The sequence below is a fragment of the Sturnus vulgaris genome, chromosome 3 (genome assembly GCF_052056855.1).
Source record: "Sturnus vulgaris isolate bStuVul1 chromosome 3, bStuVul1.hap1, whole genome shotgun sequence".
In the NCBI taxonomy this organism is placed as follows: Eukaryota; Metazoa; Chordata; class Aves; order Passeriformes; family Sturnidae; genus Sturnus; species Sturnus vulgaris.
The window spans coordinates 55,877,338-55,894,533 of record NC_142245.1 but is presented as its reverse complement, the minus strand read 5'-3'; the positions used below and the strand labels follow the sequence as shown (position 1 = coordinate 55,894,533).

The window sequence follows — 17,196 nt, the reverse complement described above, 5'->3', positions numbered from 1 at the left end:
CCAAGGGGAAATCAGTCCCTCCAGTCCCAGGCCCTACACACTCCACCAGAATTTAAATGATCCAATGCTGAGCTCTTCTTTGCTGAAAATCTCCCCTATTCCTGCAAGCAGTGCAGGAGTAGAGCTACGTGGTTTGAATCCATTCTGTATAGAGCCAGGTCCAGGCTGGAGTAAGTCAGGATGGCTCCTTTGACTTCTGATCCCTGCTAATTTGGAACAACAGAGAATCAATTTTTGCTTGTATTAAGATGCCAAAAATACATAATTTGGACACCAATAACTTTCATAAAGTGGAGCAGGGTTTAGGAAATAGAGCTGAGGTTGAAGGAGACTGTCAGAAAGAAGTAAGGTTTAGGCAGATGTTTCAGGGACCACAAAGTACCTAAGTAACTGAGAAGGAAAAACTGGAATTTTGGATGGTAAGTGGTGAGTATTATCAGGGCATAAACATAGAGCCACAAATCTAGCAGATATCTTCCAGTGTCATTTATTAAACAACCATTTTCCAAAATAGATATCTTTAGGTGTAGATATAGGTGATAGAGATCCAGATGGTAGCAACAGAGGTAAGGATATTGATATGGACTTTAAATCTTGAATTAGTTATCACATCCTCTTGTTAGTTTCTGGCCCCAGTTCATGGCTATTTGTTCATGGTATATTTTAGCATAATGTTGTATTTATAAATCTAGAACGACAATCTAATCATGTATCATAAAAAACACATGCAAAATTAATTAAAGTTAAAATGTTAACATTTATTTTAAAATGTGGAAATAACATTTTCAAATATATAGTCTCTTGTTCAAACCTGGGTAACATCCACAATTCCTTGAAAGCTTTTTCCTCTGCTCCAAAGGCCTTGAAAAGGGCTGCAGTCCAATCCCCGACGACCCGGACGTGGACACTGAAGTAATCCTCCTCGGGAGCTGAGGTGAGGGTGAAAGGGTGCCACTCCAGCTGCGAGACAGATGGGCACTGTAGAAATATATATTGGCCAGCTCCCATTCTAAAGCCATGTTTCTTCATGTGGAGCTCAAGGACTCCAGAGGAATGTGTCACCACCTAAAGAATGGTAAAGGGACAAATTTTATCTCCATTCTGAAGGATAAATGTTTGTTTTCATTAGTACAGATATCCTAACCTGTGTGTTGCAGTGTTGTTGCCCAAAGGCTGTAACAATTCAACAGTTTGTCAATTTTCTTGGTATAACCTGTGCAAAAGTATTTGTTAATTGATTAGAATAATTCCTTAATTCCTAGTTTTACTCTCATGTAGCGCTGTTAACTCTATGGGATTACAAGGAAGAAAGCACAGTGAGCTCAATTCTAATAGACTTTTATAAAGAAGTAATCTCAGTTAAGCAGCAGTTTTGTATGTCACATGTAATATACCGAGGTTCTCAGATCACAGCCACTCTGAGAAATCAGCAGCAAGACTTATCCAACATCCTGTTCCCCTCGCACAAGACACACCTGGCAACATCCTCAAGCTATTCTGATGTGACCTAAATAGCCCCTTGGCACACAGCTGGGAGAAATTGTTGCAGTGGTATTAGTGAAACTTAGACTATATATGCTAAGTGATCATATAACCCTTCATCTCCTCGGAAGTCTCCAGATTTTAAAGTAAAAACCGTGTGCTGCTACTGAAGTCAAGGCAGTCTCTGGCATTAACTGCAGTGGAACATGGTTTTAGTTCATTAAAAGGAGAGACCACAAAACAGATGTTTGTGTTATGGTGGTGTAAAGTCTAGTACTTCATTAATCAAGTTTGGTCCCATATGGAATATTCTTATGGATTTGCTATTGGAATAAATGCAAAACGTAAAATCAATACTTGGCTGAAAACATGGTAATGACTGAAAAGTTGCTGCAGCTAAGAGTGAAAAATGAGGTTCCTAATATAGAGAAGTTACCTGAAAACAATAAAAAAGTAATTGACATAATGTTTTGGGTTTTTTTGCAGATTTGCAAGCTATGTTACGTACCTTAGTAATGATGACTTCCTGTCGAAATCTCCAAAACCTAACAATTCTTTCACAGATGTACAGCACCATAGGACTTAAAACCCACTTCCAAGCCTGTAGAAAATTCCATATTAAAAAGCAACGTTTATTTGAATGTCTGCAAAAATACTTTGCTTTTCTGGTTTAACTCAGCAGATAGCTTAGAATTAAATTATTTGGTTTTCTGTAATTTTTGGTTTGTCTTTCTCAAGACAGTATTTGTGTTGCTGGTGTAGCTGTTCTGGCTTTCTTGTGAACAGACATATGGGACTCCCTCACAAACACACTCCAAAAGCAGTGCTAATATCTTTCTGTACTCTGGCCAAGAAGAGTCCTTTGAAATATTTTCCTATTAAAAGGCAAAGGATGAATCTATTTAGATGTTACATATAGGTGTCATTGGACCTGAAGCTGTATAGATGCATACAGTTATACAATATTACCCATGGCCTTACTTTTTTTCCCCATTTCAAAGCAGTCAGATAGGAGTAGCTGTTATTGCCAGCTGTGAGTTTTCTGATGGTGCATGAGAAAACATTAAGTCCCAAATACTCAATTAGAGAAATGCGATACATTTCCATTTAATCCATTAGTCAACTCTATCAATAAATGCATTTTTGTTTTGTTTTGTTTTGTTTTTGGTCTGGGATACTGAGTTGGTCATCCTATAAGTATAGCAGATGCTGTGCTTGTACTTGCTAACCGTATGTACTGGTCACTGTAACAATCAGAGATATTTGGCTGCTCAGGTACGTGAGCTGATCATTTCACTGAGTTGCACTGATAGCTAAGATAATTAGGTTAATTGAATCTTCATAACTTAAAAAGAATTTGTTTTTTTCCCCTCCAAGGAAGAGATACTGTTTTGTTTCCACTTTTGTTAATTGCACCTCTCATTCTAGCAAACAGAATGCTCCACAATCATGTGGCTTTTAAAATCGCCAAAGAGTAACTTTACTTGCTGAAACATTGACTTTGCTCTGCAAGCTGGGTAACAGGGGTTACAAAGTATCTTTTATGAGAAGCGAGCTATAAAATTATGTGGCTTCTTAGAAAGTGCTAAGAAGATGGAGTGGCAATTTCCCAAGGTTAAATCTTGAAAATTAAAAAAACCAAAAAAAACCAAAAAACAAAAACAAAACAAAAAAAACAAACAAAAAAAAAAAAAAAAAAAAAAACAAAAAAACAAACAAACAAAAAAAAACAAACAAAAAAAAAACCGAAACAAAAAAACCCCAACAAAAACATGATTTAATAATGGAAAGAAACCAGCATAAGCCAGAAGATTCTCAGTTAAAGTAGAAACTCAATGCATCCGTTGTCCCTAAATACTACAGGTGTCTCTGCTCAGTGGGTAATCTCATGTCTTGAATTCATTTGCATATATCAAGGCACAATAATGATGAGATCTGTTTTTTCCTCCCTTCCATTTGTGCTACCTGTAAATAAAAGCATGTGACAGGAATGATAAGGTTGGAGACTACCCTGTGTGAGAGCTCAGCTGGGATTTTAAATGTGCCATCACTCCAGTGCAACGGTGCATTCAATCCAAAATATCTCTTGGCTGGATTGGGACAATGGGACTTCCACCAGAAGAGCTGGGCTCCTAAGCTACACAGCTCCTGGCTGGATAATCAGGGCATCAGTATTCTTGCCCAAGTAGTGTTTCCTCCTGTAATGAGAATGAACTGAGATGGGGCAGTGATGGCTCAGGTGAGGCTGTGAGGACAAAAGTCCAGATGCCTCAGGTGCAAGAGAAGTGCTCCATCATCCTCAGTAGGAGCCAGACTGGGCTGCTTCCTACCTGCTGGAATATGGAGCAGGGGAGCAGGTGTGGTGTGACTGAGAGAGGGGCTCTGTCCTGGTAGCCTCCCCCAGGAGCCGTGGCCAGCGTGGTGTGCCCTCTGGTCACTTCACAGTGTCCCAGCTGTGCACAAGGCTGTCTTCTCCCTGCTCCAAGGCTGTCCCACCTCCACCAGCCCCTGCCAGTCCTGCACAAACCTCGCCATGTCTTTTTAGCCTCTGAGTGAATCTGTGCTGTTTGTCTGTGGTGTCTAGCAGGTACCACACCATAGCTCATCACACATCCAGCAAGGCACTGTTCATATAGATGATCTATATGCCATATGGTATTATCACAATTCATTTAAAGTAATGTGACTTTACAAGTATGGCCCTGGGTAGGCAGGAAAGTGTGACAAAATAGGTTTAACACAGAGAAGTGGAAGTTCTTTCCAGTTAGTTTTATGATAATGAATGTCAAGGCATGCTGTTGGAAGCAAGCTTGTGTCTGTATTCATGGTGCATAGCTGTGTATTGATTTTTATGGTGACATTGTAGCTGAAATTTTTAGAGAGGCATTCATTTTCTCATTAATATGCAGGTTGGATAGTGGCTAACAATAGTTTAGTTTAAGAAAAATCTATGTCAGCCATTAAAAGAGCTACCAGACAGTGAATGCTAATTTTTCTCCTTTACTTTAGGATTTTCTTTGGTATGTTTTTTTTTTTCTTTTTGGAAGAAACAACAGAAACTTGCATATGAGCAACCTAAATCTTGAGCTGAAAATGTTAAATGATTTTGTTTGTATGCAAGACATCTGACATACTGTACAAGTCTGCTACTTAATTACCCCCTGTGGATTTGCAATCTTGTTCTAGCAAAATCACCCTTCCATGGGATATTTTTCCTGCCTTTTGCCTTTCCCTTTCATAATTGATTGTTTCAAATTCTCTTCTTTTTACCTAACTTAAGACATCAAGACTGGACAATATGAAGCGTGTGCCCCAAAGCAAGGACATTATTTTCTCTCCACCTTATTCTCCCTTGATATTTAAACTATCCACATTAAAGTACTATCAGTTAAAATAATAGTATTATTTTTGCACTGTCAGTTAAAATAATAATATTATTTTTGCATCCCTGGCTTTACTGTTCTGTTGTATTTTCTGTATCTCTACCCCCATAAGGTTTTCACTTGGAGGCTATCTTTGTGCAATGAGCACATCAAGGATATTGGTGATACTGAATTATTCAAAATAAATGTATAGAGCAGGTCTGAGAGACTACAATTTTGATATTCATACCTTTACTCAAAGAGAGTGTTAGTGTTCTCTAACTAAAGGATCTTCCAGAAATAAAAATTGCTGTTAATGACACCAAAATTGTACACAATGCTCTTCACCTGCACGTGTCTGTACTGATTACAGAGGAGGTTGGGATCTCTATCTTAATGCACAGGGAGAGGTCATGGAACAGTCATGAAACTACTCCCTAAACATGACCCTAAGTGCCAGTCACTGGCATATGCTCCAGCCCCCTGCTCCCTAAGACATTTGGCCTCCCAAGAAAGGACAGAGGTTGAAAACAGAAGACAAACATCACTCTTACCACAGGCTTGTTGCCAGAAAACTGTGGCAAAGGGCACTGAGTGGCGTTCTCCCATTCCCAGTAGTGATCTTTACAGTAAGTGACATTGTGGAGCAGCAGGCTCTGGGGTGTCTGACCTCGGACAAGCTGACTTAAAACAAAAAGGTTCATCAATGATATGTTTCTTCCCAAGGTTTCTGTGTCTCTCTAGGTTTTGCAGTAGTAAACAAATGACAGCTCTGAGAAAATTAAACTTTGAGAACTGGCCATTTCAAACCTGTTCTTCCTTTAGTTTTGAAGTGAATTTTTGACCAAAGGTAAGAAGTGTGCTATAGTATTGGTATCCATCAATGCAGCTGAAATGGAGAGAGCCCTGGCACAGAAAATATACATTTTATTGTATGTGGCAAAATTTTGTTTCCAAGTTCTTTGGAGTAGGCTCTTTGACCTCCTCTGTATTTGAGCATCTGGTAGTGTTTAGTAAAGTGATAAAATTTAATAGTGACAGACCTTCTCTTTCCTTTACTGCTTTCTAAATGTATTTTTAAAAGCTATGAATAAAGTTGGAGGAGTGTAATTAGATGTATGCTCTCTAAACATACTAAAATCTAGCTTCCTTACTTCTGAGAATGTTAATGATGTGAATTTTAAAAAATATATCAACCCTGACCATTCAGTTGAAATGGGTTTCACCTGGTGTTGATTATGGGCAGAGAAGGAAGATTTTTATGGAAAACCCCTGTTTGTTTCATATTGGTTCTCTGAATTTTCCCTTCCATACTTAGTTTGACTCTGCCACCTGTTCAGACAGAAAGAAAAATTTTGAGTGAGGTTTGTTCAGCCACCTGGGAAAGAGAAAGAAGTGGGAGGTGTATGAAACCGTGGGGTTGGACTCTTTTTTCATTAGCAGGGTAGTGTCAGGGATGCTCTGGGGCAGGAGGAATCTCTGTTGCAGTGCACTGCCAGCCTGGAGCGAGCAGAGGGCTCATTGAAGGGTATTGATGGCTGCCCAGTTTTGGGACAGTCTCTGGCTCAGTAGTGCTGGTCAGCTGGCTAGACAGAGGGAGCTTACAAAGCTGAAGGTTTTTAAGGGTTCATTATAGTTGTTTGAAGTTAGATTCTTAAAGTTTGCCAGAGAGGGAGGGGAGGAGGCATTTTAATCAGGCCAGGTTTATAACATTTGCTTGCAGCTCTGCCTCTGTAAAATGGGACGAGTTAATTGGGCCAACTTCAGGAACACTCAAAGCCAAACTGGATGTGGCAACTCTCAAACCACAAGGAAAGAGGTGGGAAAAGTAGCACACCACAAACCATTGTACTGGCCTGTTCCCTGCCTCATGATGACACCATCCATGTACCCCCAGAGAACAGGCACATGCACATGCTGCTGTGGGCTAGGAAATTCCACTCTGTCAAAGAGTCCTGGTCTGTACATACTTTAGTGGTGGGCAATAGTATCTGACTATTTTATAAAATACACATTAAAAATGTATTATGATCACAAGGAAAGGCTGATAGGGTTTTTAGGAATCTGGTCTAGGGAGAGGTGTCCTTTCCCATGGCAGGGGGATTGGAACTAGATGGTCATTAATGTTCCTGCCAACACAAACCATTCTGTGATTCTGTGAACACCAAATGACTGTCCTCAGATCTGAAAAGATTAACTACAGCTTGCATCCATGTACACACAGGCTAGCCAGCAGGAAAGACCTATGGAGCAAAGCAATCTTTGTTGAGGGCCCTTCACAGGACATGATTGAGGGCTACCTAGGGCTTAGAACTAGGTCTGGCTTGGTCCTGTGAATGGATCAATTGTTAGCTCTTGGAAGACAGCAATGTGTTCCTGTCAGTGTATTTCCACCCCAAACACTGGGCTATGCAGCCCAGGGATTGTACCGTGGTATAAGCCAAGGCCAGGGGTTGAGGAAGACCACGAGATTTATCTCAAAACTGCACTCCCTGAATTAAAATGTGAATGTAGATTAGCATGAATGCTATCACACAGAAATGGGAAAAGGAAGTGAAGGATAGCACACAAGAGAGAAGCAGATGATGCCAATGGAGCAGGAAACAGATGATGGAAATGTTTTCAGCTCTAAGCAGCTTCCTGCTCTCACACTGCATTGAGAGAGGATTTATCAGTCCCTGAGCTTCTCAGGGAAGGTCCCATGCATCTGCTGTCCCTCACTGGAAGAACCAGAGTCCTCTACTAAGAGGACCGACCTTTCCTTTGTGCTGAGGAACGGGGAGGCAAACAGCAACCAGGCAGCCATCTCTGTGCATAAAATCCATCTGACTGGGCCAGTCATAAGCCTGACTTGTTTGCTATTGTAGTCATTTAAACCTGGCTTGTAGTATAGTACCTAGCACTACTACTCACTGCTACTACTGTGTCTGTATGATGAAAAAATTTGGGGTTCTGGTCCTTGCAGAGGAAGGTCAAAATAACTTTACATTTATGGAAGCAGAGAAGAATGGTCACAGAGACACCTACCATAGGGTAGATGACATGTTGAAAGATTCTCAAGCTTCTACAAGGTCTCTTGCAAAATGCCTTACAAGAGCTATGAATGTAAGGTCTATCCTTTACTAATTTGAATCACAAAATTTTCATTCCTGATCTGTAATGTCCCCAGTTCCCAGGCATGAAAGTTCATTCATTGATAAGGTACAGGTTGTAAGATGGTAGAAGAGTCGCTGAATAAATTGAAGGATGCTTTCATTCCTCAGAAAAGTGATGTATTTTAATTTCAGAATGTTTTCATTTTTTAATCTTACCAAATACTCCAGCAGTTTGTTAGTAGAAAAGCACAGGATTGTGGATTTGGATGGTGTTCCATCTCAAACTGTGTACATATGCCCCATGTAGTTTACATAAACACTTACCCCATACCATGGATTATTAAACCAGTGAAGAAAACCACAAAGAGGTGATGGGTGTACCAGAAAAGCTCATAGCATGACCTTCTGATGAGCTCAGTGGACGAAGTCATGATCAGAATTAAAGCCACAGTTATCACAACTCCAGTTATTCCAGCTATTGTGGTTAGTACTTGTCCTGTTGTGTTCTAGAATAAAATTATTAGTATTAGTAGTAGCAGCTATTGTTGTTGAAACTGCTATTTTTATTACTATTTCTGTTACTTTTATTATTGTTACTGGTACTGCTATTGCACATGAAGCCAAAATCTTCAGCATAGGAGCAAAACCAGAACAAGACATGGAGGCAAGGAAATCCTTCGTTTTACCACAGAACAGCATTGAAAGACATCCCTCTGCTCCATTCCTACTCAGGCTTATTCCAAACAGATATTTAAATATTTTCTGCCACTTACTTGTTTCAGGAATTGAAAGGAGGAAAATAGGCAGTCTCATTCATACTTTTATCAATTTTGCTTACTTACACACTTAATGAATGTGTGTCACAAATAAAGAAAAATATTAGAGAAAAGAGAAGATTAAACCTAGAATTCTAGTAAAGAAATCAGCACAAGAAACCAGCTTAGTTATGTAAGGGTGGTAAAGTGAGGTGCTAAGACACCTGCAACCATAAAGGTATGGAACTCTTCTGTACTTACTTTACTTCAAAGTTTGTGGGGCTGTAGCAGCCCTGAAATGGTACACAAAGATGGTATACTCATTTACCAAAAAAACATATCTTGTTTACCTTTTCCTTACATTTATCTGGAGATCAATTGCATAATGCTTGTGTCTATTTTTTAAAATATGCATTTATATTAACATTTTTATACTTGTCAGTGATGAAACATTAATATGCTAGGCTGGAATGTGCTCCTTCTTGTTCATGACTCACAGATGTCAGCACAGGTCTGGTAAATCTGTCTAAACTCACCAAAATAAACTGAAGTGAGAGTGAAGATGTATTTTGGACACAACTGTCAGATGTTGATTGCAGCTATAAAGTGCAAATCGTGAAGAACAACGGTAAAAATCTCACATACAGGATGAGAATCAAGCTAAATATGCCACCAGAGTGTAAATGAAGTCCCCATTTGGCCTACAAAGCATGTATATTTGTTTTCCCAGTGCTGATGCATAGGAATGAAGGAACTCAGCACCTCTTCTGGATCCTGATTTGGTCCTACAGCTTAATACACTAGGAGAAAAAAACAACCCTCTATTGTATTTGTAAAGCACATATCATTTGATATGGAAATCCTAGGGGTGATAAAATTCCACAATGCCATTTTTATATTCACTTTTTACAGTAAAATCATTCTTTCAAATACTCACACTTGGCAGCACAGAATGCATTTTCAAATTGGTACCTGTGAAGAGTGTGTTCAAACCCTATTACATATTAACAGGATTGATCTAGGTGATATTTTGAACATTTCCACTACAGTGGCTAGTTTGGATGTTGAGATGAAACAAGGCAAAATGTCAAAGACACTTAGTACATTGCTTCAATGGCAATAGGATGAAACTGAAAAGAAAGACTGAATTGTTGAACTCAGAACTTTCTTCTCTGAATTTAGAAACAATCTTTTATTTGCTTCCCTTCATAATTTATTAATTCTGAGTTTAGCTACTTGGGCACAAGTGAGTGATAAAAGAAATATAAATATTAGAGGTTAGAGTAAAATATAGGCTGTAAATTGAAAGGTAATTGTGGAGTGCATGGCTGTGAGAAGTCTGAGAAAGAATCTCAAAATATTCTAGCCTTCCTCCTCAAGGGTATTTAGGACCACAATGCTAATTAGAGGCTTACCTCACAATTATATCACTATGGGAATACTTAGTGGAGAAAAAAATGCTTACTGAAAGGTGATAAGTTCCTGTTCAGAGCTGGGAGCTTTGTTCTGCTCCTGGGGAGCACCTCACGGGCATCCAATGAAAGTGGTCACTGGGTGTACTGAAAGACTGGGAAGCTGAGCCCTTGGCTTGCTGTCCTGTCCTGATAAACCTGACTGCTTTGTCAACACTAACATGAAGACTTCTGCATTCATACCACTGACTACATCGACTTGCTTGATTTTCTTCAAATTTGAAATTTCTTACTTGTTTATTTTGAAAGATGAAAACCCCATGCTATCTAAACTGGAAAGGAACTAAGGAAAAACAGGACAAGCCTCACAACTTAAAATCACTGTTGAATCCTATCAATGGTTGTCCAGACATCTTCTCACTTGGTTTCTTGTTTCAGTGGAGTGCATCACTGTTCAAAAGAGCACCAATCCATGGTGTTCAGGCAGTCCTTATTTCATGCTCACTGTGTGGGCATTTTTTAAAGAGCAGAACAATATGCATGGGAGTCTCACTGGGGCCACTTCAACCCTGGAATATATAACTATGAAACAAGATACACAAGGAAACAAGGAAACATAAAGCAAAAATGTGATGTGGGCTACAATGGAATATGGAAGAAAAAGCTGATTAACTTTTGCATGGTTTACATGCATTGTCTGCATGCTCAGCTTTTCTTTATGCTATGAATATTGTAAGGGAGAGCTTATAATGCTGTTGTGGGTTATCCAAGAAAGTGGACAGGAGGCACAGCCACTTTTTTCCCCCAAAAGAAGCAGAACCATTTATGGGTTGAGGATCCTGTAGCTCTGCTAGGCTCCAAAGAGCACACACAACAGCTCTAGCTATCCCCTGCACTGCTTCCTGTGTGCAGCAGCCCTCTGGGTGTTTCAAAGGTGCTCTAGTAACCCTCTGGGTGCTTTTGAAGGTGGTCTTCTCTGAGCAGCCACACTCGACACGTAACAATGCAGAATCAGCCCTCAGATTGGGAAGATGCTGCACCACCATGGGGAGAGACAAATAGCAAATGCCAAAGAAATTTTGTGAAGAGCTATTGCTGTTTGGTTGTTTTTCTTTCTGAAAAGAAGTTGTGTTTGTTCCACGTATTGATAGTTTAGTTTTGGGGTTTTTTAAAATTCTTTGCAGGTTTATTTAATTGCCTACTCTTCACAACACTCCTTATCCTCCCCCCACCAGCTGTCTCCTGACAAACTAATTAAAATACTATAGACATTTCTTTGAGCTTAGTAACCTGAAAATTGCAGCTCTGAGTAAGTGTTTTCAGCTGAAATTGAGGTTAACCTTTGGCAGCACCTTCTCACTCTGGTTAAAAGGCTTTGAAATACAGTTTTACCGACAGGAGAATCCACAGAGGAAAACTTTTTAGATGAGGAAACCTAAAAAGTGACATCTTACTGTTTCATAGGTCCTGATTGGGTTCAAGTAGCTTTCATTTGGGCTCTTGCCAAGACCAGAAAGTTTATTCCGTAATCCCCCAGCTTCTTTTGACTGGCTGGAATGATATCGCTCGATGTTGATGGAGTGGGCAACAATGTGGATGGCTGCAGGAGAGAGAGAGTGGTGTGAAATTACAGGCACACTCGTATGTGCCCACAGTGCCAGAAGGAACCTCATTATGCACACTGTGAACTATTTGAAAAGCTCAGGCATAAATTGAGAGTTTTGCATGGATTAAGCTGACAATAAAAAGAGAATTTTATCAACTGCATGTCTAATATGAAGTGACTGCTTCACAGTGGAGAGGACAGGAACAGCTCCAGGGTCACCTCCCAGGTTTACAGTCAAGTGCCCTGCAGTCTCCAATGTCATCAAAGGATGATCTCTTGAGAGTTAATATAAAAATGCATGCCTCTGACTTTAAATTGTTCAAAATTAGGTAAACTAATTAAAATTCCTATTTTTAATTAATATACTAGGACGTGCCATGATTTACCCTCGCTACACAGGATACTGAGTTGACTGGTTTAAGCATGAACAAATTTGCAACTTGCACTTTTGAAAGAGATACTTTCAAAATCTGTCCCCTGTTAACAAGTAGCTGTAGCATTACTTTATGCAGGTGGAGCCTGGGGAAGCCACAGCAACTATGATTTAAAGGGAGAAGAGCAAATTGCAGTGTTAGATCTGATTTGTCCTGAGTATCATATATTGCCTCTACTTCTGGCCTGCTCCCAAAAGGTATATGAAATGGTCAGTTTAGAAACATACCTTGGACTGAAGTAAGGACTCCCCTGTAATTATTTTTTTGGGTGGAAAGAGTATAATTTCAAGAGTGGAAAAGGAAGAACTTTATTTTATTATTGGCTAATATAGATAAAGTTGTAATCAAGCTAGGTGCAGAGTTTCATTTTTCAATATGAGAGATTCTCAAATCCATTACATGAAAGTTGTAATTAATGCAAGATATTAAATGCCAAAGGATGAAAAAATGACAATGAAAGATAATTATATGTTTACAGCACAGCTATTTCTAGTTTTTCTAATTAGCTTCCTGTTATCATCTCTCCTTCAGTGGTTATCTGTTTCTGTCCCTGACCATTTAAAAAACCTTTCTAAAAGGCAGTATTTGTAGTAAACCAAATATGATCTTCTTCCCTGAACAATATTCTAAAAAAAATTCTTTCTCTTCTCTTCTCTTCTCTTCTCTTCTCTTCTCTTCTCTTCTCTTCTCTTCTCTTCTCTTCTCTTCTCTTCTCTTCTCTTCTCTTCTCTTCTCTTCTCTTCTCTTCTCTTCCCTTCCCTTCCCTTCCCTTCCCTTCTCTTTCCTTCTTTCTTCCTTCTTTCCTCTTCTTACCTTTTTCTTCCCTTTTTAAAAAATTGTGACTATGTGGATAAAAGTAGCGTTTTACTATACGAGTCATTTTTAATCGTAGATGTAAACACAGGATTAAATGCACAAGTATTGTTGGTCTTTCATGTACCTATCCACTTAGTGGATATCCCTCACTCTACATGCTGGAGTCCAGCTCGTCTTCAGCACTTGGGGACAGCTGTGTCCATTGGAACATGAGTTAAAGTAGGATGCAGACCATGGAAATGGTTAAACCAGCCAGTGCAAAAAGGTGAAACATTCCCCTCAACAGTAGGTTATCCCATGTGTCCAAGCTGAAGAGAAGCTGTTTTCATTCTGTACTTCTCAGGTGATCCTTCTAGAGCAGTAGATGTGCTGTGGTTGGTTGATTGTCAAAATGTACTTCATTCAAAATGTAATGTTAACACAGGGACTCCCCCCGCCACTCCTTGACACCTGCTTCACCTCATTGCCTCATGCTTAGATATTCACTGAGAGATAAAAGACCTATTTCAAAATCCTTGTTACATTAAATTCAAACTAAGGCTTTAAACCAAATCACATGTCCTAGTCACTGGGTTGACTGGTTATTGTCTTTTGAGCTGTCTCCTGATGAAACTCTTAATAAAAATAATCCAATATTTATTGACATAGGCATCCCAAATGAGAATCCTTAGCACCCAAACTGCAAAATCAACCTCCCATTTCTACTGAATTTTTGACCCAATGAATAACAAAAAGGTGGAATAGCTTCAGCAGGATGGAGGCTGAATCCAAATGGGTATGAACTGCAGAGAGATAAAATGAGCCTGGAAATTAGAAGACATATTCAAGCCATCAAAGGAATGAGACTGTAAAATAACCTTTTGATAAACGGGATAATGGGATCAAGCAATGTAAGCAGCTTTCAGCCGAAGGTTGGTCATTTTATGAGACTGTGAGCACCAGAGGGCAGGGGCTCAGTGGGCAGGGATGTCCTGCAGTGGTGTTATGGATTAGGTGCTGCATGTGAAAGAGCCTTGCATCAGGTGAGAGATGCTTCCTGGAGCCTGTGCATGGCAGTGTGCTCCCAGCACCCCGGCAGTGCCAGGACACTGGAAAGAAGGTGACGCTGGACCACAAGCAGCGGATGAGACGTGTGGATTAGGCTGTGAAAACCCAAGAGCCCAAGAAGCTCTGAGCTGCATGGTTTAGGTGGCAGCTGTGTGGGGGCTGTGGCAATCTGTTCCCCAGTGTACAACTGATGTATAAGCAGTGTATAAACACTGTTTATATATTTAAGTGTAACAGCACATTTAAGTGCTGAGTAGGAAGGGGGAACTGTTCCTACAAGGGGCTTCTTTCAGAACAGATGTGTTGGCCTGGTAAGGGTGTTATCTGATCCAGCTGGAAGGGAATCAAGTCACTGCTTGATGAGGACCTTATTTCTTTGACATCTGAAAGAGCTCACTCATAGGACAAGAGTGTGGGGTAACAGATTGCCATCTTTGGTAAGTTGTGGAGTTACATGCTGCACATTGTCTTGTATGGGCTAAGGGAAAGAGGAAAGAAGACTTTCAAAGGGTGGAAAACTCTGACAATGAGTCTTTAAGTGGACTCCTAAGTTTTATTTTGACATCTACGCAGTTTTATTTTGGTATCTACCAGTGATTACTGTAACTTGGGCCTCTTAGCCTCTCTACCTACAGGATGTTCTTTGTAACTCTGGTGTGATATAACAGTCCCTACAGCCTAGGGACCAAGAGAGTCTCATATAGTTAGGACCCGTAGTGCTGTTTTGCCAGAGCTTGCCTGCAGTCTGTCAGCTTTTGGATTTGGATTTCTGTCAGGTTTTGGAGTATCTTTGCTCATTTAGAATTGTGACATTGACTAATTGTGGAGGTTTGAATATGGCTTCATAACAAAAGGCACTTTCTCCCTTTCACCTTCAAAACAATAGATTTTTTAAAAGTGATACTGCAGACTATAAAATATTCATGTGAAATGATGACATTTCTGTTGTTAAGAAAGCTAGAAAATCTTGTACTTTCCCCAAAGTGCCGGATTCTACATGATTTGCACAAGTTCTAGTCATGTCAGCAGTGACAGGACATCTAATGCTATCTGGTTAATGCTCAGTGTTGTGAATGAAATGAGGTGCTAGTTTTCTCCAAACAGAAGCCCACATTTCCTAACAGAATATTTCTAGTCTTGGACAGAAAAAAAAATGGGTTGAATGGATATAGTTTCTCAAGAAGGTCTTGAGACTTAAGTTGATGAGGAGTTGCAAATTTCCCCTGGAAGAAGAGATCCACTTCTGGCAACCTAGCCTAGTAAGATTTTTCTGCAGGCTATCAGAGGACACTGTCTTTTCCATCTGCACATTGTTCTGTTTTCCTGTGTTTCTGTCAATGGAAATATCATCATACCTTCTTCTTTGGGATCTACCACACCTTCCCTTCTGGGTGACGTTCTCTCCAGCTTTCATATAGAGGATATTACAAGTGTAGCGGGAATTAATGGGAGAGCTGCTGTTGTTATTGCTGTTTTTATTTTCTGCAAGCTATTCTGTGGTAGATGTTAATGCACAGAGCATAATGATACATTTTTAAAAATACATTTAAACTAGTGATGTACTGAATACGCTGGTTTACCTGCGTCTCCCATGATCTTATGTATTGCCTGGAGTGTTATTAGATTAATACTTCTGATGGGTTTCTTTCTGCTGCTAGCAAAAAGTGATACAATCTAAAAATGAATTATAGCTGGATGGTAAGAGTAAAGTAAAGATCTAATTCCATTTTCAGTGTGGTTCATTTAATGTATAATAGTTGTAACAGAATAAAAATTCTGTCACTGAACACATTGCCATTAACTAAAATATTTTACATCCCTAAAGTGCATTTTCTGAAGGTCTTCGCATCTGCAGTGTATAGAATTTACTAAGCAATTCCAAATTTAATATGCAGATTTCTGAAATCTTATCTTACCACAGTTGGTAGTTCTTTCCTCTGCATCACTTATCTAAGTTAACCATGAGGGAGAAGTTGAAGGGACTACATCTCAGAATTTTTGGTTCAATTTTTTCCTCATCCTGCATGTCCAAACATAACATATGGAAAAAATCATCTTATAAACAAAGTTCTTTTTTATAACAGTTCATGAAGACTGAAGGATTTTTGTTGTTTTTAATGACATCTGGATCCTCTGAAGCACTTAACGTACATTAATTTGTATTTGACCCTGAGATGTTCTATCTAGTCCACCTCTGAGATCAAATAAAAGGCTTTATTGGAAGGAGAGAGGGAGGAAAAGGGTTGCTATTAGATCATGGTGTTTACTGTACATATCCTTAAATACAAAGAGATGTAATTAAATTATCTTGGAAGTATGGTCAATTTAGCTACTCTTATTCAGCCAATTGTGCCTTCAGTGAAGCATGCACAACTCTCATTGAACTAAACAGACATTTCATGTGTTTATCTGAGGACAAGATTTCACTCTCTCTTTTTCTGCATGCCTGTACAGGATAATAATCAAATTGGAGCTTGCTGCTAGCAGTTAAACATTTTGATTAACCAGCCTATCAAGATAAAGTCAAAGGGTCAACTCCTGGCCTTTCTGCCCACAGCAAAGAGAACAACTTTGCAGGCAGATAACGCAGGCATGGAGAATTCTGCCACTGAACAAGGCTGGGGTCCTTTTTGCCACCCACTGTCTTGTGCCATTCCTAGTTATTCAGAACCCCTAATTCAACTTCGTGATGTCTGTGTGGACTAAAAAGGAGCAGGTTTAATTTATAAAAATTAAAATAGTGACCACACGTGTGCTAACATTGTATTTTGTTTTTAAGAATGGTTATAAACATCAAAGAAGAACATGACTTGGACCATTTTTTATCTTAGCTGGAAGCCTATAATCTTCAATTGAATATCGTTTCCTTCCTAGTACTTGCACTAAGTCTGGATTTAAACAATCTGACTGAAAGAAAAAAAAAACCACATTTAATGGAAGTTTGATTTTCTGTAATTTCTGGAAGCACAACCCTAAGGTATCAGCTAAACCTCTTTTGAAGATAAGCATCTGCTTCTCTGAAAACTTAATCGCTTACACAAAAATGTGACTCAGGTCACCAAATCCAGCCACATAGTTTACCAAAAAGTGGTTGAAAATGGAAAGGTTTCCTGATATTTTTAGCTGTAGATTTTTCAGTGCTTGCCAGAAGCTAAACACACGTGGCATCACCATCTTTCTCCCTGCA

At 39.4% G+C, this 17,196-nt stretch overlaps 1 protein-coding gene across 1 annotated transcript in view; it reads right to left on the bottom strand.

Annotated features, from left to right (window-relative positions):
- The window catches only part of NOX3 (NADPH oxidase 3), a 41,458-nt gene that overhangs the window by 18,183 nt on the left and 6,079 nt on the right, over positions 1-17,196 (bottom strand). The window contains exons 5-9 of the mRNA XM_014886008.2: positions 11,561-11,706; positions 8,264-8,445; positions 5,399-5,528; positions 1,991-2,083; positions 812-1,065 (exon numbers count right to left, since the gene is read on the bottom strand). Coding sequence (XP_014741494.2) covers positions 812-1,065; positions 1,991-2,083; positions 5,399-5,528; positions 8,264-8,445; positions 11,561-11,706 — 805 coding nt within the window. The remainder of the gene's footprint in view (positions 1-811; positions 1,066-1,990; positions 2,084-5,398; positions 5,529-8,263; positions 8,446-11,560; positions 11,707-17,196) is intronic.